Source organism: Pezoporus flaviventris, unplaced genomic scaffold, assembly GCF_033815535.1.
Source record: "Pezoporus flaviventris isolate CSIRO_AGI_PZ_B2104156 unplaced genomic scaffold, CSIRO_AGI_Pfla_v1 ptg000002l, whole genome shotgun sequence".
Lineage (NCBI taxonomy): Eukaryota > Metazoa > Chordata > Aves > Psittaciformes > Psittacidae > Pezoporus > Pezoporus flaviventris.
The window spans coordinates 86525490-86550371 of record NW_026892550.1 but is presented as its reverse complement, the minus strand read 5'-3'; the positions used below and the strand labels follow the sequence as shown (position 1 = coordinate 86550371).

General features: G+C 43.8%; 1 protein-coding gene across 4 annotated transcripts in view; it reads left to right on the top strand.

Annotated features, from left to right (window-relative positions):
- The first annotated feature begins 994 nt into the window (after nt 1-994).
- Nucleotides 995-24882, top strand: part of DGKI (diacylglycerol kinase iota) — a 206246-nt gene continuing 182358 nt past the window's right edge. The window contains exon 1 of one of the 4 annotated variants that reach the window (XM_061444897.1): nt 995-1540. In XM_061444897.1, coding sequence (XP_061300881.1) covers nt 1161-1540 — 380 coding nt within the window. In that variant the 5' untranslated portion in view covers nt 995-1160. The remainder of the gene's footprint in view (nt 1541-24882) is intronic. The other 3 variants (XM_061444894.1, XM_061444893.1, XM_061444895.1) reach the window with 3 other exon arrangements.

Here is a 24882-nt window from a genome sequence, read left to right as displayed (position 1 = left end):
CTTGGAGAGCCTGCCGCTACTGAAGTTGAGGCAAAAGATGCATACACAGCATGTCCTAAGTACGGAGAAGCTCAATCTTTGCCTAGGGTTGGAGAAGGAGCAAGAGTCACAGAATGGTTTGGGTTGGAAGGGACCTTAATTATCACCCAGTTCCAACCCCTTGCCAAGGGCAGGGACACCTCACACTAGGCCAGGTTTCTCCAAGCCCCATCCAACCTGGCCTTGAGCACTTTTATGGATGGGGCATAAGGAACCTATTGACTGTCCTAGGTCTCACTGATGCCCAAGATTTTGCAACATTTGCCCACTGGTGGATGTGGGCAGCTGGAAATGGAAAATGCTGTTACCTATTTGGCTTTTGGTCATGCCATGGGCTGCACTGTGGCACAAGGACCATGAAGGAGGAACAAGGCCACTTGGGAAGTCACCTGTGGAGACAGAGAAGTTCTGAAATCTGTTTCTGTGGGGTTTGTCTTCTCTGTAGAATGTCATTGCTCAGCCTTCTCCTATTTTATTTTTTCTTGCATCCTATTTTGGATCACATTGCCTTGGAGAAGTTTTGGAAATATAGAGTAGAAAAGTAAAAATAAAGAAAATACAGCATAATTCCTGCTATGATTGATGCATAGTGCTAGACCTTGGCCTTTTCTGTGCTTTTAATCCTACTGTCAGTGTCAAGTTGTGCTTAAATAGCCCCATGCTGATGCTTCCCTGGCAAATTTTCCTTGGTCAACGAACAAAAGGGAGAAGTGGGGAATAAGGTGGGAGGACAATTTATTTCACTGAAGGGCACCGTGATGCCTGTGTCCAAACGCATCTCTCAGGAGTCAGGTGCTTTGATTCAGAGCACACCAAGCTGAGATTGCCTGGGAAGGGCATGAGAAGCTGCCAACGCGCTATCAAGCCAGGGCTGCAGGAAGCGCAGGGCGCCTCTATGTGCTTTGGGGCACCTGAGCCTTCTCTCAGCGGTGTTTTAACGGTGAAGCGAGGGGGAACGGGGTGCATCTGATGCCAGGGTCTCCCCGGGCAGCGCCGCGGTCCCCGTGCCAAGGCGGGGTTGGGGGCGTGGCCTAAGGGGGCGTGTCGACGATACGGAGCGGCGATTGGCTGTCTGGCGGCGTGGCGTGGCAGGGGGCGGGGCCTGTCGGGAGTTTCCCACAATGCCCCGCTGCAGTGCGGCCGCCGATGGATGCTGCGCGGCCGCGCTGCCATTTGCAGCCGCCGCTGCTCGCAGCGCGCCCTGCGGCCCCGGGAGCGCTGTATCCCCGGCCGCCGCCCCTCAGCGCCTGCAGCCGCCGGCTGTCGCCCGCCTGCCCCCTCCACCTGCTCGGCTCCACTGCCCCACCGCAATGAACCCCCCCGCCGCAGCCGGCGGGGAGGAGACCGGGGCTGCGGGTGGCGGTGGCTGCCGTGGGGCTGAGGGTGGTGGGGACACGGCGGGTGCCGCCGGGGTCCCGGAGGAGCCGGGGCTGTCGGCAGCGGATGAGTCGCTAGAGGAGAAGCTGCGGAGCCTCACCTTCAGGAAGCAGGTGTCCTACAGGTGGGCGCCGGACGGGCGGGACCGGCTCTGGGAAGCTTGGGGGCACCTCTAGGGCACGGGATGCCTACGGGTGGAGAGGCGGAGGCAGGGTCCGCTGCTGGGCAGCGACGTGAGGACAGTACCCTGGAGGCTGGGCGAGCTTTTATCTTCATCCCAAAGCCTCAAAGAGCCCCTCAGATGGGTATTCCGTTATGCCGGTGACCTGATCCCTAGCCCCGCGGCTGCTGTCAGGTTTGCGGTGCTCCTCCGGCGCGGCAGTCAGGGGAGGTGGGGAGGGGGACGGTGTACGTGGGTGAACTTCAGAGTTACTCAGAGTCAGGGATCTTTCCCGGCTTCCAGGGCAGTAGGTTTGTCTTTACGCTTTGCCCTTTCAATAAAGCACTGGCGCCCGTGTTCCCGGCGCCTCCAAACGCTCGCAAAAGACATTGGAAAAACCTTAGTGGTGGCATTGCTGCTCCCGAAAGGTGTTTCTCTGTTGAAGGTTCCCCGGAACGCCGGTCTCCCCTCCCTGCCCGTTCCCCACCCGTGCCGGCAGCCGTTGCATAAGCCCCAGTGGCTGAGAAGATGAGTGAGCTGCTGTGCCCAGCACCTCCAAGCGTGGCTGCGGCCGAGGGCCGGCGGACGCCGGGGTGCCACATGACACGTTATAGCCAGAGCAGGGTGTACTTTCATAACCAGAATCTTGGATTTTTATGGCTGTTCACTTACCCCATATCTCTGATGTTAAATAAACGGATTTCTTCCTTCTATCACTGCCCCTGGGTGAGGGGGCTGTCGGTGGGGCTTGTCGGTTACCACTTAGGATGGGCTAATGGTCAGCATCTGCTGCAAGTAATTGCTGCCTGAGAAGCTTCGTGCCACAAAGTTAGTTTTGCCTAATTTCGGCTACTTTCTGGCTGCAAAGCCACGGTGGAGGCATCACGCCATCAGGATCTAGTAGTCTAGTGTGCTTAGCGATGAGCCCTCAACTGGGAGGATGGCAAACGCAGAGCTGCTACTTATTCTGTCTCTGCAAGGAAAGAGTGCCTGCAGCTCTTGGTAAATTTGCTGAAGAATCTCCCCTAACATGGAGGTACTTCTATTTAATGTGCTGTCCATATACGTGTGGGATAGCTTAGTAATGATTTGGGTCTCTGCACGTGGTAGGGCATAAAAATGATGTAATTAAAGCACTTCATAGCTGAAGTTTTATATAATACTTCATGCATGCGGAGAGACTTCCACACAAGGGCTGAAGGTCTCGTTGGTGAGTGTGAAGTTTGGGATGATTCATAAGAAGGTGACTGATGTGGGGAAAAAACTTACTGGACACCTAAAGAGCATTCCATCAGTCACCTCCCTCTACTTCTGCATCTCTATCCCGATCGTTTTCCTAGCACATGCCATTTAGGAGCAAGTTGTTTAGGTAGAGGCAGATTCTGTAGGTGGGCTGTGAAGAGGCTGCTAATGAGGCAGGATTCCTAATGCGTCTGCTCTTGGTACAGAAGACATGGGGTTAACAATAAATCTTGGAGGAGCTCTATTCAGGCTCTGTTTTTGTTTAGTTTTAAAAATTTCGTTAATTTTGTCATCTTCCCCTCCCCCCCCCCCAATTAATTTTTTTTTTTTTTTGGGGGGGGGGGAGAGGAGAAGGTGTTAAAATCTGTTTAAAATGTCCTGCTCTCTAGATTATCTAGAAGTGTGTTAAAAACGTCCTGAAATTTTCCGCATGGTCGCTGTAACGGTTTCATAATACAAGCTTTGTGGGAGGAAATCTAGGGGCTTTTTTCTCTTCTTTCTTTTGCCTCTCCTCAATATAGGCAAGCGTACAACAAGTCCTGAACCTTCAGATAAAAAAGGTTTTCCTAAGCATCTCTTGATGCTTATTACTCGTTCTACTTGACTTGGGATATGTGCGAGAAAGTACATTTTCTTTGCATCCTTGGATTTCTACACCTTTTCATTTGGAGCTGGTTTCCTACAAACAACGTGCACTTCCCTTTATCTGTAGCGAGAACAATCCGAGTAGATAGAAGAATAGGAAACTTTTACAAACGACCTCCGCTGAGCTCTCCACACCCTGCAACTCCCAGGCTCCTTAAATTGCTACCATTTCTGACAGTAAATTGTGATGCTGAAACACATTTGTAAATGTAAATGACTATATTATATACAGGAAAATCTGCTTATGCCAGCACTTGGACTCCCTTATCCACTGGTACAATAGCAATTATTCAAGGCTTCATACAGGCTTCAAAATAGCTCATTTAGGATTCTCTATGCAGGTGCATTACATTGAAACACACCCATATATCGGTATTTATACATGCAGAAAAAAATCCCAAACCACCACTTGGAACTTGCTTAAAATAATAAAGTTTCAGAAAAATGAGAGTTGCAAAATCTGTTGGTGGGATCTAATGGAATGAAACAGGTGGCTGAAAGAGAGGTCATGGTATTATAACAGGGGGAAAAAAGGAAGAAGAAAAAGGTTTCCTGTGCCAATTTTATGTTAATCACTCCCTATTATGAAACTGCTCTTTACCTGAGGCTGGCTTGTAGTATTATCTCTCTCCCCCTTTCTTTTTAGTGTTGCTAAACAGCAACTGCTTTCATTGTAATGCCTATCTATTTGGCTAATGAAATAGCTGTTGCATACAAATAACTTGTTAGTTTCTCTAGCATTGTACCAAAACCATGAGTAACATAGTTCAGAAAATAATGATTTATACTGATGCGGTCGGTCAGTGGTTTACAAGGTGGATGCTGGTGTATTAAATATGTAATGATTTTGTGTAGTAAATACCAATATAGGCATGTTTGTCTCCATATTGAACTACCAGGTGGAAAAACTTGCTTTAAATAGCACAGCTGTGCCTCATAGTGAGCTCATAAGCTCACTTGACCTTGCCATGTTCCCAACCATCTCCACCATGCACCTGACATCCACAAAACTCATTGTCTGTATCAGAAGCTCCTCATTCTGTTAGGAGTAGATGTTTGCTTGCTGTTTTCTTTCTAGTAATATGCTGTAATTATGAATACATACACAGTAGGGATATGCCACTTATCTGTGCTTGTGAGTGAGCTAATGGGTTTAAAGTGTGCCTGTTTCTGTGTGTGTGCATGTGCTGCCAACACGCATCCCTTAAGTGGATCTTAATTTGCAGACAGGGCGCCTGCCCTGCCTGATGTATTAGGGGGTGCTGCCACTGCTGTGGCTCAGCTGGTGGGTACCACTGATGTGGCAGGGCAGGGTGGTCTGCAATCCAAAGTGGCAATCCCTCCATGAAGGGTATCTTGCAGAGCTGGTCCCTGTATAAACTGAGCGAAAGCTCAGAGAAATGGCTCCATCTTCTTCCTCTCACACTTCAATGAGGACAACCGACTCAATAGTTGGATGCTAACAACAGAATGCCAGTAGCTAAGCAGTATTTTTTTTATACTACAAACATAGAATTAAGTATCTTGAAGATGTTTTGGCTTTTTTGCTTAAAATCTGAATGATGGGCTCACAAAATTAGAACTTATTTCCCTGTAAACGGATAGAACCAAAAGATCTGCTTCCCACCCCACTGCGAAGAAACTGGCAAATAAAAAATCATTCTTAAGAAGTGAATTAAAGATGTGCCCTTGACAAAGAGAAATTATTTCTGCAGATTGGTTCTTAGAGTATTATTTAGCCCTGGTAGACTATATTTACAAGAGACTGTGACAGAAAGCTGGTGGGTAAATTTTTCTTTCCTTTTGATTCTTTTGTCACTGCAGAGATCTGGGAGGAACTCATCGTCTCTTTTAGCAAAAATAGAGACTGAGGTAGCTTTCCCCAAATAATTCTTGAAATAAAGAGAAATTCATATTATACCAAAGAAATGCTCAATAAGAATATTACCACAATAGAAACCTAAGTCTAGAGAAAGCCTTGGCAATAAAGCTCTATCTTGCAGGTGCTTTCAGCCTGAAAAACTTATGTGAAATATCTTGTGGTTTATTTCTTTAAGTATAGGGAAATAATAATAGGTGAAAAGAAAACCCAAAACAGACCCCCAGAACTCAAACACAAAACCAAATGAAAAACAAAACAACCAACACAATCCAAAAAGCAAACAACTGAAACCATCAATAATGCAAACAATGATTTTTGTAATTTTTTTATTGATTACTATTTAGAAAGCTGGGAATCTTGATTAGTGGCACTGGAAATAAAAATGTTTTGCGTTTTAATGTCCTTCTTGAGAGGTGAAAAAAGTGGTGTTTGGCAAACATTTGTTACAAGGGAATAGTAAAAAAATCTAGAGAAATGCAGTTTCAGTTTGACCAAATGGACAAATCCTGACCAAGGCAGCGGGTGGCAGGCTTTAGGATTCTTGTTTGTACATGGCTCAGGGACTTCCAAAAGCAGGGTTGTAATGAATCCTCTCGTAATTCAGTGCCTCTAATAGGCAACAGATTGGCAGCATGGTTGTGAGGCTTTGCCTCTGGTGATGGTGGCTTGCTTGAGCAGGAAACCATGTGTTTCACTTTTAGTTATGGAGGTGGCTGGAGGCACCTATTTTCTTAACTCACCGTACCCACTGGCTGTCCGGTTCCACTCGGAAACATCTAAAATAGGCGGCTTGAGTTTCTTTGGCTGATGTTTCTCTCCAACTTGCCAAACGAATCTGTTTGGGATATGCTTTGTGTGCTTTCCAAAAATAGACCAAAATAGAAATTTTAAGGAATGGAAATATGCTCATTCTTTTTGCTTCATTTATTTACAGACATGATAATGATCATAAAATGCACATCACTTCTCAGTAAATGTTACAGACAGCATGGTAGAGGTGTCTCCTATTACTAAGACTTAATTATTTTATGAAATATGACAGCATTTGCAAGTGTACTGTGAAGCATTATAAATAATTAAAGCTGAATGACATTTCTAAAAACAAAAACACCCAACAAAAGCCTTTGATCTTTTGATTGTGTCGATTTATTTTACTTAATTTTCCTTGAATCTTAATACTTCTCATTTCTGTAAATGAGTGAGGTTGTTCTGCATGAAAATGATGGATGAATTTTTATCTTCTACCAAATGTCAAGAAGATAATTCTCACTCTCCAGTCTAATCTCATAAGATCTGCTTACAACTGTCTTTGTTGAGAGTTTCGGGTATGTACTGTACAGCGTTGTTACCACCCACTCACATAACAGTGACTCAATTTACTTTGTCACCCAAAACATCCATCACCATTTTATCATTTTCTCCCAGGGCTTATCACTGGACTTTTTTGGTACATGAAGGGGCCTTTATGAAGCCCTTTGATTTATAAAACTTTCATGTGGAAATTCTGTGTTGGACATAAATGCAGAAAAAGTTTAGAAAGTAGAATATCATGGGGGAAACAGGTTGACTTTTAAAATACCCTCCTGACTTTGAGATGGGGCTGCAAGTCTGGCCATCAGTGTCGCTGGGTCATTAAAAATGAAAGGACTGTCTTTGAATTTAGAGCATGTATTACATTCTTCCTTCTGTATCTGGGTTTAGCAGCACTTTACGGAAGACACACTGTGAATGATAACTCTAAACAAAGCTCCATGTGAGCTCCAATGGAATTATGTACATACCCAGAAGGAGATTAATGCATCAGTGATTTGAAAGGGAAAGACTCTGTGAGCATATAATAAAACTGTTGCATAGCACAAGAATGGACTTGTAGACCAAGAGTGTCCTGGGACTGTTGCAGGTGGAATACTTCATTGCATAAAAGATAATCGGATGCGACATAACTTTGAGGTGGAAAACCACTTTTGTTCTGGCTAGTCCTATGGAATAAATAGGCAGTTAGTTCATGGTTCTTGCTTGGGTCAGTTATGGGTCTGAGAGAATGATTTTCTTGAAGCTTCACCGGGTTTTTGACAGTGGTTTTGTGTTGTTTGGTTGGTATTGGGTTTTTTTTTGGCAACTTGGCTGAAATGTTGGGAAGGTGATGTGTATGTGCAACAACCTCTTTCTGCTTTTTATTGCTAAATCCGGCACAACCTGGGCATGGGATACTAACAGTCAGCCAAAGGATTTCCCAGATATCAAGATTCTCTTGGTATCTGGGGGAAGGAAAGAAGAGGCGTGGAAGGCTCACAGCTCTGTGGCAAGCTCTTCTAGTTACAGAACTAATGGCAAGGAATTTTACCTTGGAATAAAATGGATGTGGAAAGTTGGAGCTCCTTTTTGTGCCTCACCCTACAGAGCTGTTTGTTTGTTTTTAAACTTTGTATGTGGGAATGATGCATTAACTCAATTCTACTGATCACCTGCATGTTCCAATCTTGGTGTTTTTTTTCCCCCTCTTATTTTAAATGATTTGACCATTTGCAGCTCTTAACAGATAAAAGCTCTGTGGGATTTTATTTATATATAAAAAAAATGTGTAAGAGTACATTGAGAAGACTCTGTATGTATGTATAGTCTATAGGAGCCTCCGTGAGGGTTAGTGCTGGGTATTTTATGGCTGCATACGGGTAAGTCGAGGTTCCGGTGAGTAATTTCAGGGTGAAGGAAGGTGTAAGACAAGGGCTCTGCTGTGTCTTCTTCAGGTTGCAGCTGTGTGGAAAAAGCATCTGTACTTTCTACTAAATTTCCATCCGCAAATGGGTTAGGAGGCTGTGTAGTGTCAAGGAAGAGGCTGTTTCTTAACACCAAAAAATCTGGTGTGCTGGTCAGAGTCTTACCTTAAACAAAGAAGTCTAATGCTTGTCTGTTATACTTTATCTCAGCTTTTTTCCAGCTGTACGGCTGTGATAATACCTACGTAGCACAACTACTGTAGAATCTGATTCTTTGTAAATCAATCCACTGTGAGAAACGGAGACAAAAGATGAAGTAACTTATTTAAGATGGCAGATGGAGTCTGTGTGACAAAGTGACAGACCCTCAACCCTAGCTTTAACAGTGAGGCCTCTCACCTAGGCTAAAAGGAGAGTGCAACATAAAGGAATTGAAACAACAACTTTCAGAGAAAACCTGGAATGTGGGGAGAGGCAGAGGACAGCTGTGCATGAATATTATAATTTGATCTTGTTTAGAGTACAATATACCCAAGCTTTGCCTCTGAATTATGTGATTTTTAAAGAACTTCACTATCCTGAGGCTGCCACTGGGCACTAAGTGGTTCTTCTGAATGTCTCAGCACCTCCAACTAATTTACTGAAATGGCTCAGCATAAAGATAGGGAAAGTGTTGAGGGGGAAGGGAAAGATTTATCAGCTTGTTCTGAGGAACAAATGGTCACTAAATAGTGCTCTTTTGACAAGTAAGCTGGTGCAGGGCTAACCTTGTCTGTACTCTGTGGTTGAGCCTGGTATTTCTCTGATACTTTCTATGCTGCATTTTTGAGGAAGCTTGGTGGTTTGAAACCCATATGTTAGAAAAAGGCTGGGTAATGAGAACCTGAACGTTTCAGTGCTGGATTTCCCTTCAAGTGCAGCTCTGAATGGCTTTGCCACAATCCCCTTCCGATTTACAGCTGTTTGAAAGCTTAGCTAACTTCAGAATTTATACTGCATAATAGGAAACTGCTCTTTCATCATCTGGTCCACCCACCCTTTTTTGAAGGGTTATGGCTTCCAATTCTACCTAGAAAGCTCACTGGCTCTACTGACTACCTGACACTAATCCTCATTATGCAGACAAATTGCTGTGTAGTCAGGGGGAATGGAGGTGTCTAATTGTACTTAGGTTTGAGGCATAGTAGTTTAACGCATCGTTGCTCTCCCTGTGTACCTTTGTGGCTAAACAGGAGGTGTGAGAAGATGTAAGATGCTATTCTTTCAGGCTGCCAGTAAGGCATATGCAATGAACGCACTGGCATTTCGGAATGGTGCTGCTGGCTGCCCTATAGCCTTAGCTAGGCTATAGATGCATTGCAGAGATAAATAATACTGATGTCTTTGGCTGTCTGACTGTAAGAACTCTTGGTGGAGAGGTGTGGGCTCTTCTTGAATGTACGGGGACTTGGAGGAAGGTGTTTAGTGGTGAGAAGTGTAGTTGCAGATAGTTGGAATGTGGCTTGTCTTGCTTTATATTTCAGATGGATTAAAAAGTATGCATTCTTCCCTCACTGTTACTAAGGAAAGCACATTTAATATAGATATCTAACGTATACCTGACTAAGGCTGTATGATACCCAAGTGTTTGGGGGTATGGCCTGACACTTTTTACAGGAGGAGAAAAAGAAATTCTCATAGTTAATATAGATGTAGTTATAAGAACTACTATGCTTATGTAGATCTCACTTCAGTATTTGTCATTTCACTAACTTAAAAATATTTCAAAATTATAAAATTTGTTTCAATATTTCGAATTTCTTTCAAATGTTCCTGAGTTCGTCTTTTCATGAAAACAAACAACAAAGCCCCTAACAGCGGGATTATATTTCTTCTAAATTTTATGACTCATCAGGAAGCTTGACCCGCTGTGGAACATTTTCCAAGTGGGGCAGGGATTAAGCTTCAATTGAACAGATTCATCAAAGATGATGATTTGAACATCTTAGAATCCCTCTGTGCTCTGAAACTGCTCCCTGATGTTGTATAATGTGCAGGAGAGGGGACTGCCTGTGATGCTCTGAGAGGTGCCAGGGGGTTTCTGGGCACCATAGGAGAGGGTGAGGAAGCAAAATGGCTTTGAAGCCTGTTAGCATTAGAAGATGATGAGAAAATACCTTCCTGTCATCACTTTATTTCATTAGGTTGTTAATGAGTTTCCTCTAGGGGTGGTAATGGGGTAGTTCTTATGCTTTTATCCAATTAGTGAATGATCCCAGGAGTATATCCTTTTGTTGCGAAAACACATCGAGTTTCATTCCAACTTGAGTACTGCATCCTGTAGCTTCTCTGAAGGCAATGAAATGCCATGTGTAGGTACATACTGGGCCAGGTCCTTGGTTATTAATTGCTGATGTTAGCCTGATTTATGGTTTTGAGATGATGCCCTTGAGGACAATGGACTCTCCTGTGAAAGTAAGTGAAATGTCAAAGATGTGAATAAAGTTTCTTTATGAGTTTTGAGGTTCTTTGTAAGTAGAGATGCGGAGAGAATTCGCATGTTAAAAAAATGTGTAGACAGGAAACAAAAGAAAAGTGCCTTTGATGCTATTGCCTTAAGGGATATCCAGTACCAATGTCTTGCCAGCTGCTTGTGTTCATAGGATCCTTTGCTGCTGGCACTATGGTCACCTCCAAGTTTTAGCCTGATTTAAAATGACATTGAGGAATGAATTAGCAGCAGTACCAATGCAGGTGGTGTGTTTGCTTGTGAGTAGCCTTACACTAGTGAGAAGAACTTAACCAATTCTTTATTTTAATGTTTTGTCTCTGCAGGTAGCCAACAAACTGCAAGTGTCACTTCTCTTGCAGGGCAGTGTATTTGGCTTTGGAGTTAGTAGTCTGTTTGTTTTATACCTGGCCGCTTTTCACTGTGATAGAATTTCTGGATTTCCTTATTTTTGAGTTGCTCTCTCTCCCTTTTATTTCTGTCATTTTCCTTTGTTGCCCTGTGTTTCTTCCAAGACCCCAGAGTTCTGTGTGGGTTTATGTCTGGGGCTGTGCGGTGCACAGTACAATGAACAAAGAACACAGAAGTATATAACAAGTACATAAACATTCACATTCTACAAGGTTAGATTGAAGTTATTGAGCTCACTCCAACAGCTTCTTTTCCTGCCTCCAAGGCTAGTGTGAGCTTTGCAGTCCAGTGCTGTATCTCTGATTCTTTACTAAAAGATGCTCTTAAGATGTTTCTTTTCCCCTTTAGATTTGCAGTGCTGGAAGTTTTCAAGCCCTGTGGTGGTAGACTGTGTTGCAGATGCTGCAAAGTAGTTATGTACCTGTTTTATGTGCAATTTGATGTAAAGACAGAGACTGGCTTTGGACCTCTCCCTGTCAATGTAATGCAAACCCATGGCAAAAAGGAGGTACCAGTTGCCTTCTCCAGCTTTTAAGCTTTTATTTTTTTCCAAGCTTTCTCAGGTGTTGAACTAATTCTGAAAGGTGCTTGATAAGTCCTGCTGATGCAGGACAAACAATGCTGGAGTAGCCTCTCAGTGGCTTGGATACTGGATAATGTTGCGATGCCTTTGCGGACTCTTTTTTGGCCTTGAGAATCTTGATTCAGCCTGGATGGCAAACAGAAAAACAATGTTTTTCATTTTCTTGAGTCTGACGTGGGCCATATCGTCATTTGATAAATGTACTATGATCCAGAGTGAACAGCAAATTTACTGAGTGCTGAGTTATTTGGTCTCTGTCTCGTCAGCTCTTTCCTTCCCTTCTTTCAGCAGATAGTAGGAGGAATGACTAATGTTGGCTGCGATGCTGGGGCAGTTAGGAACTGGACTAAAACCAATATAGCAGTAAAGATGCCTCCTCCCTAAGTTTGTATGTGGTGTTTAGAAACCGCTAACCCAATGGCCTTCAGACAAGTGACCTAGGCATGGCAGATTTACCCCTAACATCCCCTTACCTGCCAAACCTGAACCTTTAAGCAGGGATGGCTGTTGATAGTCTAGCCTGGAAGACTTTGGTGCCCTCCAAAGGGAGGGCTGGCTGGCACACAGCTTTTATGCTTTTCAGAGAGGATACTGAATGTCTTTCCCTCTGGGAACAGCCTGGGGTCCCCCAGCCTATAACAAGCTTCTGACCAGACCCTTCTTGGGAATGTGATGTCCATCAACAACATAAGCCAAGCATTATGTACTCTCATTCAAGCTTGTGGGTAGTCCCAGACCAGAATCACTTTGAGAAATGCTCTCCAGAGCAGGCTGGAACCACAGAGCTTGTGTGTGAACTCTCCCCTTAACGACTGTGTTTCAGAAAAACCTTGTATGTGATGATCCTTTTCCTTTTTTTCTTTTTGAGTTCAATAAATTCTGCTCTGTTTTTTAATCGTATGGAAGACACAAAGCTGAGCTATCTCTGGCTGTAAATGGTAGCTGGAAGCATGACTCAAATATTTCTATTTCCTCATATGTAATCACATAGAGTCACCTATTCAAGATCAAGAAATGCGTTCTTCACCTCATGTTTGCTGAAAATGTGAGAGATCAGGTAACAGGGAATTTTAAAGAAAAGCCTCCTCTAATCCTTTGGTTATTATTATTAATCTCTGGATTGTGCAGTACACCCTTCTTTCCTTACCAGTACCTCCTTAGTGCCGAAAGGCAAGCAATCAAATGTAATTCTGCCATCAGCTCTGATGGGACTGTGAAAATATCCTCAACCTACCCATATGATAGCTGATTACGTTTCCAATTCCCTTTTCCTTTTTTGCAAAGAAAGACTTTGAGTTTGGTGTTTATATTAATACCTGGCCTTGTACCAAATTCAAGTAAATCAAGCATACAAAATGAATACAGAAGAAGAGTAAACCACAGCTGCTGAACCCCAGTGGTGGGGGCTTCTCTCTTCACAGCTCCTGCTGTCTCTGTGAGCAGAAGATACAATGACTAGTACTGGGAGGGAGATGGAAGGAAGAGGGGAGCTGACCTGTGGTTGTGAAAGTCCTAGGTTCATTCCTCCTCGCTTCCCGGTCACTAAGGGCCGTTTTTTGCTCAGGGAGAATTGCAGTGCAGGCAGCAGCAGGGAAAGCTTTCATCACGCACTGATTATGCCTCTCTCCTGACTTAGCAGAAAAAGAAGGTAATTCACATTCTCTTCAGTCTTTGGCCTTTATCATGAGATTACTCATGTCTTTTGCTTCCTGAAAATTGGAGATCATCCTCTTTCACACGTGAAGTGCCAAGATACCAGATGGCCTTGCCTTTCTGCCACCAATGACCTTATTTTACTACCCTTTGCAGCTGTGCATCCTACTAAATAAAACTGCAGTTGACTGTCTCTGGAGGATGTGGGCCTGCAATTGGGTTTGCGAACTCCAGTGTGTGTCTGCTTCCTCCATCTGCTTATGTTTTGGGAGCTGTAGGTCATAAAAAGAAGTTTTGATCATTTGGGACCCAGTGAGACTTAGGAGCCCTTTGCCTGACCAAAGATAGTCATTTCCAGTGAGTCACTAGCAATTATAAGATGAGATGAGGACAGGAAGGGAGGATGGGAAGTCATGCTTAGAGTGCACTAGGTAATGCTTTATAACAGTAATTTTTCCAAGCTTGAAAGAAGCCATCAGGGATGTGAAACAGAGAGAAAGAAAAAGAACAGGAAATAAGCTGTGATGGAAAGATCATAGTGCTACTTCTCCCGATTTGATCCAATGGCTGAAAAAGAGAAAGGTGTGAATTCCCCTCCCGTAGAAGCAGCAGCCTGCTGTCTGACTTGTTCCTTGGCAAGTCAGCTCTCCTGCCCACTCCCACTGACAAATGGGGATCATGGCCAGAAAACATGGGCCTCTCCTGGGTATTGCTGCAGCCAAGCTGTGCCTAGGCAGTGGCCCCTGCTTCATACATGGTAGCCCCTTCCCCAGCCACCCCTGACAGAACATCCAGCTTGAGCTTTTAGTTTATAATTCAGTCACTCTACAAATGGTGTCACAATTTGTCAGGTGCTGAGACTGATATTTGCTTGATGGAAATGTTGGCCTTATTGTGAATCAGTCCTAACAGCTTTTCGCAGCAAGGTTGTACAACAGTGAGATGAATTTACTATGCAGGCAGACAAAGCGGCTTCTATTATGTGTGAAAACACAAATAATAGGAGGAGAAATGCAAAACAGTGAGAATGTCTCAGTGTTAGGCTGTCACAGGCACAGCAGTGCTTGTCAGCATCTGACTCCAGCGACAGAGGTGTACAAACAAGGCAGTGGTGGGAACAAGCAGATACGCCCGGAGGGTTCGTGCCTGATGAGGCTGAGCTGTGGCTGCTCAGCAGCAAGGAAGATTTTAAGGACATCCACTAAAGGGTCTGCATGGAAAAACATGATTGTTCCTTAAAATAAAGAAACCCCTCACTCATTTTAAGTTAACTAAATATTGGGTGTGAAGTAATACTTGTGAAGGTATCACAACATATGGATTTTCTTGTAATTCCAGTTTTCCATGGTGGAGAAGGATGGCTGAAAAATTTCAGCCTTTTCCTTTTTGGGATTTTGACATAATATTTTCCAACTGTAATCCTCTGGGGAAGATGCTTTTAATTATTTTTTTATATACATTTTTAATAAAAAAAGAGCAACACAATCGCATATTTCTCTTGGTAACTGAAATATAGAATAGTTGATATTATAATTGGAATTTCTTCATGTGGAGTTCTTTTTTTTTTTCCCACTTTGATTCAAAAGGGAAAAGTAATTTTGTTTTGATTTGAAATATGAGAATTTCCCAAAGAATGGAAATGCTGAGTTTTGCTAAGCTAGAGTTGTTATTTGGTAGCATCTGTGAAAATCTCTTGATCATGATTAATTTTCCATGATAGAAATGTGTTATAATAACCACATTTAGTGTTGATCACCCCTACAATACCTAGCCTCTTCTGAAGGACCAGAGACTGAATCATGGAAGGTGAATTGTCCTCTGACTGGTAGCAGGAGCTGCTTGATGTCATGATTCAAGTGTATTATCAGGGTAATATTGGGTAGTGGATGAACAGGAAAGTCATTCTCAGGGTTGTCTGAAAGCTGAATATACATCATGTATATGGTTAGTGGCGGCAGGTTTCTTCTTTTGCTTCTCTTTCTGAGAATATTCTGTGCCTGGGAGTCTCCCCTATAGCTACTGACAGAATGCACCTGGTAATAAAAATGCAAGTGTCACTTACTGGACACCAACTCTTGTGTTACACAGAGAATGAAAGTGTAATGTTAGGGCTGAAAAGGCTTCTGCCCCCAGGAAGTGTTGATCTGCTCTTTAACCATTTCCGCTGCTCCTTTCCAACCATGGAGCAGTTGGATCAGCATTTAACCTATCTCAGGGAGGGGAACCCAGGTGGTGGATCTGGGCTGGATGATGGCCTTTCCCACCATGCTCTGGTTGCTGGGTTTGCATTGCAGTATGCAAACATGGCAAGAGTTTTGTAGAAGTCAGATTTCTGTGAGATTTGGCTCTTAGGACTGAGGAGCTCCCATCCAACTAATTTTGGCAGTGGAGAAACAGGGAGCCAGCATATTTTTAATGGCTGCATGTAGAGGGTTGATAACCGTTTTCTGTTCAAGGCTGAAGGGTGCTGGCAACTACAGCCCAAAAAGGAATATAAGTGATAGGCAAAATAGTGAGTGTTTGTTATAAAATTATGTCTGGGCAAAGGATTTCTGACTTGTACAAGCTTGTACTGGTTTTGCTGTTCCCGACATCTGACTCCCACAGGATTTAAGAACTTTCATGGGATGAGACCATGTGAGTATGCAGTTCTTGCCATTAAGACTAATGCATTTCCTTCTAATGGCTCTGTTGTTAGGAATAAGTCCCCTTGTGCACGTCCTGATGGTGGGTGTCACTTCTCACTGCCTCTGGAAAAATTGTGAGTGCTGATATGTGTGAAGAAGTCAATGTGAGGAGGGGAGGATTATTCCTGAAGGATAATTTCAGGCTGGGGAGGCTGCCTTCCCTTGATGTCCTCAACAGTCATTAGCAAGTGAGAGAGTCTTCTCCTGAGGGCCATTTTGCCAGCCTAATTCATGCTCTGGCTCCAAATTGTCCTCCTGAAGAGCCCATCTCTATCCACTGCAGACAGTCTGTGGAGAGCAGTCTTACAAAGCTAAAATTAGTTTTCATGTGGACCCCTCCTACAAATAGGATGAATAGATGTATGTGCCTGTTAGTGTTTGACAAATGTTTCCAAATTAAAGCAAAAAAAGGAAACCTTTTTCCGTTAAAGACATATGGGTTTTTTGGGAGGGTGGAGTGTTTGAATTTGTATTTTTTCATTTAATTTTTTATTGCAAGAGATAATTCTGGTGTGAAGTGGAGGTGGTGACTTCTTTTAGTGGATACTGGCAAGTATGTCAGCTTTTCAGAAGTGCTGCAGTAGCTTTACAGCCAAATAGAGATGTTGCCATTTTGCTTGCTGTGACCTGCATCTTCAAAAGGAACTTTGCCAGCTGCAGGGGTGGCTGGGAGGCACTTGTTTTGTGATTCAGTCCCAATGCAGGATGTGAAAGTAAATTTTTTGCCCTCTCCATTTCTTTTTTGATGGACCCTGGGAACATTTGTCATGTTTTCCATGAACTACAATAAGTTACCTGGAAAGCAAAATGCGTGGATTGCCCAAGGCTGTGCGGGTGTTTGAGGATTGTTCTTTAATGGTTCAAAGCCAGACCTGGCTGGTGAAAGGAGCATGTATTGGAGGCGTGAGTGATCGATGTCTTTGTTCAGGTCCTGGTGTTATTCCATGGTCCAGCCCCCTTTTGTGACAATCTTTGCTTTTAGCTTAATCTTGCTGCTACCTTAACTCATTCACCTCGCCAGAATGGCACAGCCAAAATCTAGGGGGGACAAATCATCTTTATCTTGAATATGCAACACCTCCAGTTGTTGGCAATGTGCAGAATGGTGCGGGGGTGGCTGATATTTGACCCCTTAGTTCTTTCTCTTTTTCTTCTTTTTCTGATTTGTTGGGAGCTTGACAAAGTACAGATGAAATGAAAAAAGACTAGAGAAGGGTAATGTAAATCACTTCAGGCGTTCAAGTGTCTTCGTGATTATTCTGCAGGAAGAGAGATGATTGTTGCTATTTAGTTTATGGGTAGAATAAAATATGATAAAATAAGTGAGCTCAGGGTTTTTTCCTTTACTTGCCATACGTGATTATTTTCTGTGTATTTAATGGAGACTCCACTGCTGCAGCAAATCATTGAAGGGAAATACTTAGTAGGATCCAAAGAAGAATTAGACTTTTATAGGAAAATAAATCAAGTTCACAGTGGGTCTGACTACTGAGTACCCACAGTGTTACCAAAGTTGCCAATGTTTTCTTGCTTCAGGGGGTGAGAGAATGACCTGCAGGGGCTAGAAAGGCATTGTCTCCATGCAGTATGACCTTCCATCCTTCACTGGGCATGTGCTGCTGTTTGTTTCTGGCTTCCTTCCCTTGAATTACCAGGTATTGGTGGGATATTCAAAAGAGAGTTCTTGAACTCTCTTGGCCAGTGATTTGATGAGGTGTGACAGCTGCTAGGAACTTAAACAAATAGCGAAGAAGCTAATTCTGTTCCCCCATCTAAAATTCTAATCTTGTTTGTGACATCATAACTGGTTGCCATAGGGACAATTATGGTGTCATAAAAAGAGGATTAATGATGAGTTTAAGTGAGGAATAAGCAGCTGGAACAGATGAACTTCTTAATAACTGCTGCCTCCTCTGAAAGCTACCGTTTGGTTCATAAAAATATAACTCCAAATAAAGAATGATAGGCTGGAAGAAAGTCAGTAAATATGCACTAAAGGAACAGTTGTGCATCCAAAAGGATATTGCTCTAAGCTTCTGGGGTCTATCAGGATGCTGTGATGTAAAGGAAATTTCATTTATGTTAAGAGGTGCTAGAATGAGCAACAGATCTCCTGTTTTCACGCGCACTTTCCAGGTGTGAAGCCACACTTTTTACCCTTCCATGAATCTTTTTGTTGTGTTTTTAAGCAGGGAAAATTATATGTAACTGGTGTTAATGTTCCACTGTAGCTGATTCAAAAAATAAATATGGGAAACATGATGGTAGTGATATGTTGAAGATAAATGAATTCTGGAACAGCTTAACTGATTCCTTCGTGAGAGTGCTTCAAATCTTAGTGCTTTGTCTGTTTGGAATTGGTTATGTCAGGAAAAATCAGGATTCCTGGAGCTAGACTATTTCGGTAAAAGGTCATCTGGTACTTTAGCTTTTCTCTGTGACCCAAAGGCTAGGAGGTCTACTTAACTACATCAGGCAAATGGGGTTCTTGCACCTGAGCTGATGGGATCTGAGCTACCGTATAACATTTTTCCATGTGGCTGACTGTATGCAGAAAGTTTGTAAAGCAAAGTTTAGAAAAATGCAGTATTACTTCTGCAGCATAATATCTGTGCTGGATGCTTTGTCCTCTGAGGTGCATTCGCATATTCCCTCGGAGCCAGGCAGGCTCTGCTCAACTTGACTGTTCTCGTTGCTGTTTACTGCCCTGGCCTGAACCACTCCAGCAGTAATGTATTAGCAGAAGGGCCATCAACAAGAATTATTAATACATAACAGGGGACAGAAAGTAGTGTGAATAGCTGCGGGTGGCACTGGGGATGGACTCACTGGCAAGAAGCTGCTAGAGGTCTCTGTGTGGGTGTCTGCGCTTTTGTTTTGTATCTTGCTCTTGCGACATTTGCTTAACTCTTTTTCCCTTCCTACTTCTCACTCTTCTTGGTGCCTCTTTTATGAGCTGGAGAGGAATGTGTGTTTCTGCCTGCATAGGAGTGGAAAAACAGGACTCCCGATGGGGTTTCTGGGGATCCAGCTGTCTTGCTCATTGCCTTGATGTTGGTCCTTGCTGCGATTTTGGAAGAGGAGTGAGAATAGCACCATCTGGTTATTGCTGCTGGGAGTTGGAGCAGAGCTGCTCTTGCACCCGCTGTTGCAGTGTGTGGGAATCCTTACCAGCGTGTGCTGGCTTGCAGGCAGAGACCTGTACACCAGGTACCCCTGGGATGCTGTGCCAAGGTCACCCTCTGCCTCGGGGCACTGGTGGCAATGGGTGGGCCTCTGTGGCCCTGGCCCTGCTCTTGGCCCCTCTCTCTGAAGCATTTTCTGGGAAGACTGACAAATCCTAGGAACTTCTAAAGTGGTTTTCAAAACCCTGTGCAGAAATACATTGATCCCTGCAGCATAGCTGGGAGGGCAGAGGGCAAGCTGTGCTCTTACCACAGGAGATGAGAAAATCAGGAATAAAGGCTGAACTGTGAATTTTCTGGAAGTTTCCTGGAATCATAAATAGCCCTTTTGGGGTACCTGCCTGGGGGCACATGAGCTTGGGGCACCTAAAAGACTTCCTCTGTTTTTTAGCCAGCCTGAGGATCTTTATAGATCCAGCCTGAGGAGCATTATAAAGGATCTCAGAGGGTGTTGTGAAGGTAGGTGTGGATGCTCTTTCACTAACTGCTACCTTCCTGGTACAGTGTTTCAGCTGTCTTTTCTCTCCCAAAGCCCTTGACCTTTATTCCTTCTGGTTGAAGAGTGTTTCACCTCAGTCTGCCCTGTGTCCCCCTGATTGCCAAGGATCCTACTCTGCAGTTGTGCCATGCTTTGGGAAGAGCAGTTTACAAGTGCTATGAGCAGTGCCTTGGTAGACCTGCCCTTTAAGATAGGTATTTTGCAAAGTAGGAACACTGCTGCTCTGAGCTGTGCAGGCAGACTGGGGAGCTCTGTGCTCCCAAGTCCCAGAGCAGTAAGTGGAGGGCAGGGTGGCATGACAAGCCCATAGCAGGCCAGATGGCTGGTTCCAGCACAGCAAGGAGCTAAAACCCTCTGTTGCTTAGATCTGGGTGGTTCTCTTCAGAAACAGATGATCTATTTGAGTGTCTCACAAGATCACAATAGTAATTTCTTAAGGAATAGCTCGGAGGGCACTGACAATTTTATTAGCTCCTCCAGATTGAGTTGTGCCCACCGTTGTATGTGCAACTTCAGTTAATTCAAGGCTGAGGTACCCAAGGAACTACCTCATTAATCCTCCATCTATGCTTATGCAGTGGTCCACAAGCTCTTCCTTACCCAGATGGAGCCATGGGGCTCTGGCTGCCCCTGGCACACCTCAGCTCAGTACCAGACTTCCCTGAGGTTTGTGCCAGGGACCTGGTGCTGTCTGTGCAGTGATGCCTGCTTGTGTGGACCTGCTGGGAGCTCAGGGTGTGCATCTAGGAACAAGCTCTGCCCTGGCTTCTTTTCAGATGCAGTTTTCTCCCTTAAATCCTATGTGGTTTGGAGACCTTGTCCTTGTAAAACCAAAGGGATTTTGTTTGTTTTCAACAGGCTGAACCACATTCTTCCCTTTCCAGTTACAGCAAAGACAAGGTGTGCAGCTAGAAGGAAAAGCGTCCTGGTGGGAGCAGGAGGGGATGAACAATGTGCTGTCCTGCTGCCATGGTTCAGCTGGCTTTGCTCCTGTGTTGTCTGGCAGATGTATTATGCATGCTGTTGCTAATGTGGGTTGAGACGTCATGTTAGTATTCCTGAGATAAAAAGAGGGTTGACTGGTCTTATGTATATCACTTTGTATACGTTATCTGTAAGCGCTCCACATGTCAAACACTGGATAAGTGTATCTCACTTGTGGCTTGTAGATGTGTGCCTGTCTCCACATGACATGCAGTGAGTGAGAGGGCACAAGTATGTTTGTCTGAGCTGGGCAGGAGAACATTATTCACAAATGATCACATGCAGCTGACAAACTGTGGGGACGTATGATACATCGGACCTTTGGCTACCTCATAAAGGAGAAAAACTGCGCCTGGCTCTCCACTGAGCACTTGCTGTGCTGCTGGGGCTAGTGACGGAGGTGCCCCTTGTGACAGGAGAGCTTATGATGTGTCTCACTGTGGGTGAGGGACAGGATGAAGCTGCTACTCACTTCAAACGGGGTGTGAAATACATTTGTAGGCTACAACAACTTCTCTCAAAGTCACCTTGCCCGTGAAGAGTTCAGTTGCTGCAGGGATGGGCACTGTCAGTGCTTTCTGCCTCCAGGCAGAGGGTTTTCTAGAGACTGGTCCTGCCTGCAAAAGCGCCTGCTGTAAGTACAGGTCTTTGTGATCTCATGAGATGTTAAGCACAGACTGAACTCAAAAACGTGTGGGTGCAGCAGGTCTGAGTGCTAACATCTGCCAGAGCACAGAGGAAGAGCATGAAGCAAGGGGAATTTTTCTGTCTGTTGGTATCTAGGAAGGATTGTGAGCAAGAATGCTTCATTATATGTGTTTATATGGGTGTCTCGAGGTTCCTGCGCCCTGCTTTCCAAAACAGCCAGGCCTGTTCTGCCTGCTGTCACTTAAAATCAATTTCCAAAATCTTCCCTCTCTTCTTCCCCAGTCTTATCTCCTTTTCATCCTGTTTAATAAGATGATGATGAAGAAACTCAACCCAAACCTAGTAAAAAACTTCTAAAGTTTGAGACTGTGGATTTATATTTCTTTCACTTTAGTTGGGGCTGAAGTCTATTACCACTTGCAAGTTACCCCTAATATCTCCTGTGTGTAGAAGACGTAAGTTTGCTCACAAGTGGGCAAAACCCTTGTTCTATTTTTTTTAGTGAACTGCACAGCAAGACTACACAAGGCTAACCTGGAGATCTTTCAGAGAAAGCTAAAGGCAAACAATCTCCCAGATCCCATTAACGTCTATAAGATCTGCTCCCCAGCTTCTTGGATTCCTCTGGAAAACTGCTGCAGACGGCTTATGTGGATCCTCATCACAGGAGCCGTCCCTCGGTCAGGGTTGTGAGGCTCTAACAGGGCTGTTGAAGCTGCCCTTGCTGTTTGAATTGGGCTTCCCACAGGTGAAGCAGTAGCAGTTTATATCTGCCTAAATTTGGGGCTCACTTTTTAAGGCTCCACTTTTTATATACTTTAGCAGTATTAAGTAATAAATTCCACTGCAAGTTATGTGTAAATGGGAAATTATTTCTTGATTGTTATTTCATTTCTGAAGTGATGCTGTTCAGTTTCATCGTGAGGATTTTGATGAAGCTAAATGAGAAAAAGAAACCCCTCTAGCAAAATATCTCTTGTATGGAGCTCCCTTTTCATCTGAATCTGGGAACATGAAAGTGCAAATCTGTCTCTTGCTGAAAAATTTCATTTCTGTCCTAATTTGTAATAGGTCTCTGGGTGCTGAAACAATTTTCCTTTCTCTGCAGATTTACCCTGAGCATTTCTCAATGGTCTGGAACTGAATAGATGTTTAAAGTACACCTTGCTTTCTCCTTTCTTTCCCCTTACATGTCGTACAAAGATATGGGTAAGCCAGTTGCTGACCAAAATGAACTGTGGAGATCAAAGTGTTAAATGTGAGTCAGACTATCTCACGTTAGAGGGTGAGTCAGCTTTGGTATTAAAAAAGAGATTTTAAAGGAGCTCTTTGGAAAAAATGCTGAATGGAAATATTTTAGAAGAGTCTCTCAGTCTCTGAGAGAAGATGGGGATTTATTTATCTACATGCAGAAATGATAGCAAGTGTTAAAAGTAGTAGTAATCATGAGATCACTCTAAATTGAAGGTGCTTCTCTGGGAGCACCGTGCCCAGTGTCCTATGCTGGTCATTTATAGCAGAGGCAGCAGTTATTCAAGGTGAAGTTACTCAAGGTGAAGGTCAGAGATGCAACCCCAGGTTAGTGAGTACCTTGGCTCAGCTGACGTACAAATGTGAGTGATGGGATGCCCCAGGAAGGAGAAAAACTGAACTGCTACTTGGCTGAGCTGGCTTAGTGGCCTTTGGAGCTGGGCTTGAGAGCTGACACTGTGGAGGCTTCTTATCACCCCTTGGGTGGCAAAGCCTGGGAGAGCTATGGAAGGTGGGATGCTGTGATGGCCTCAGGGGAGGAGACTTCTTTTTGTGTGTACTGAAGCTCAGCCATTTTGGTAGGAGGCTAGTAGGTGTTAAGGAGAAGGGTTCATTTAGGGAATAGAAAGATTGAAGAGTTGGCAGACATCTATGAAAGGTTTTTGCTCTCCAGGTTAATTATACCTGCTTCCTGTGTTTCACAGTATGGTCAGCCCAAAGGGATAATCCTCAGTTGTAAAGCTGAAAAACCTCAGCAGAGGAGAGCTGGTGATGTGTGACACAAAATAGCAAATGAACCAGCTAAACAGCCATCCAAATTCCCAGTAGAAAGAACATATTGATAAAAAGCAGAAGAGTTGCCATTAGCATGGGATGGACTATTACTGCACACTGTAAATTAAGTAAATTTATTCCTGAATCCACTTTGACTTTTTGTGTGGCTATAAGCAAAGCTCCATTTTATTTCTAAGATGAATACAGTAGCTTCTTCCTACGTGTATAAAGATGTACCAGCAAATTGTGGTAGTGTATTATTATTATACTGTATTACAAAGGTAAGTGTTATTATGTGCTTTGCCTGACATTGTAGCCTCTCATAATGAGTAACAACACTTAGAGCTTTTAGCAAAGCCACAGTGGTTGTCACCTGGTTTAGGCAAAAGCAAGGGATTATTTATTTCCTACTCCAACTCTAGATGCTCAGGTTCCCTGGACTTAAAGTAAGATTTCGGGAGGATCTGGAAATTGCATGAGTTTTGCTTGCTCTATTTTTACTTGCTGTCCTGACTCTCATTGTCAGGTTCTCCATGGAAGAAAATAAGTCAAAGAGGTTTTTGGTTTGTTTTTTTTGTTTGTTTTTTTTTTTTCTTTTGTAATTACTCATGTTTTGACCTAAATATAAAAAATGGGAAGGGAAGTGAAGCCTACTGATATGACAGTGATTCCAGTAACATCTCAGGAGCCACTTCTTTCCCTTCACATCTTTTTCCCACTTGAGTACCCTAGGGCAGTCACAGGGCACTCCTCAAGCCTCCCTGGGTCTACAGCTTTCCTGCCATCGTGCTGGGCATCTCCTGCAGCTGGCAAGAAAGGTGGGCCCTGTGTGCTGGGGCAGGAGGTGCAGGAGCCAGCAGAGCTTCTCAAGTATGTGGGACCGATGGAAAGACAAGCATCCTTGGAACATACGGAGGTTGGAAGCTTTCATATATGCTTGTGTGTATATATCTGTGTGGTTCAAGTTGTCATGTGTATATATCTGTGTGGACCATCTAAATGGTCTGTGTCATTGTAATGTGTGCGTCAGCATGTTGTCCATATCTGTACAATAACAGAGCTTCTGTAGCAGAGTAAGAAAAGTACTGTTTAAGGTTAAAAGGTTCATCCTGTTGTTTTCTGTCATGGCAATTTGAATGGAGAGCTAAAGAGGAATTTTCTCTTTACATGTTACCAAGGACTAAGTGGCTTTAGATGTATGATGTGCAACACTGGAAGTGCTGGGGTATAACAGAGGACTCTGCAGACTCTGAATAGCGCTTTTAATAATTTATACCATGAAGTGCAAAAATTTTAGAGGGGTTTTGGCAAGGGCAAGAGGACCCAAATTTGGCTGTATCTGAGAATGCAGTTTGCTTAATGCTTCTGATCTCTGTCATTCTCATTCCCCTGCAGTCAGGGTGTGATGTTCTGAATGTGGCAGGTGGTCTCCACTGCCAGTCTGCTGGCTGCAGGCACAGGATGCTGGGTTACTTTCAGACTGCTGGTGCATTGAAGGAAGCTTTTCTCTATGCCTGCCCTTTGGTTACCTGAGTGGATAGATCAAACAGTCATGGTTATTCCCCACTTGGTTTTCACCTGTGGGTGGAATTCTTATGGTATTCCCTAGGGCTGGCTTGCTTTTCTGTTATCGTCCTTCTTGTGTTGAAATGAACCT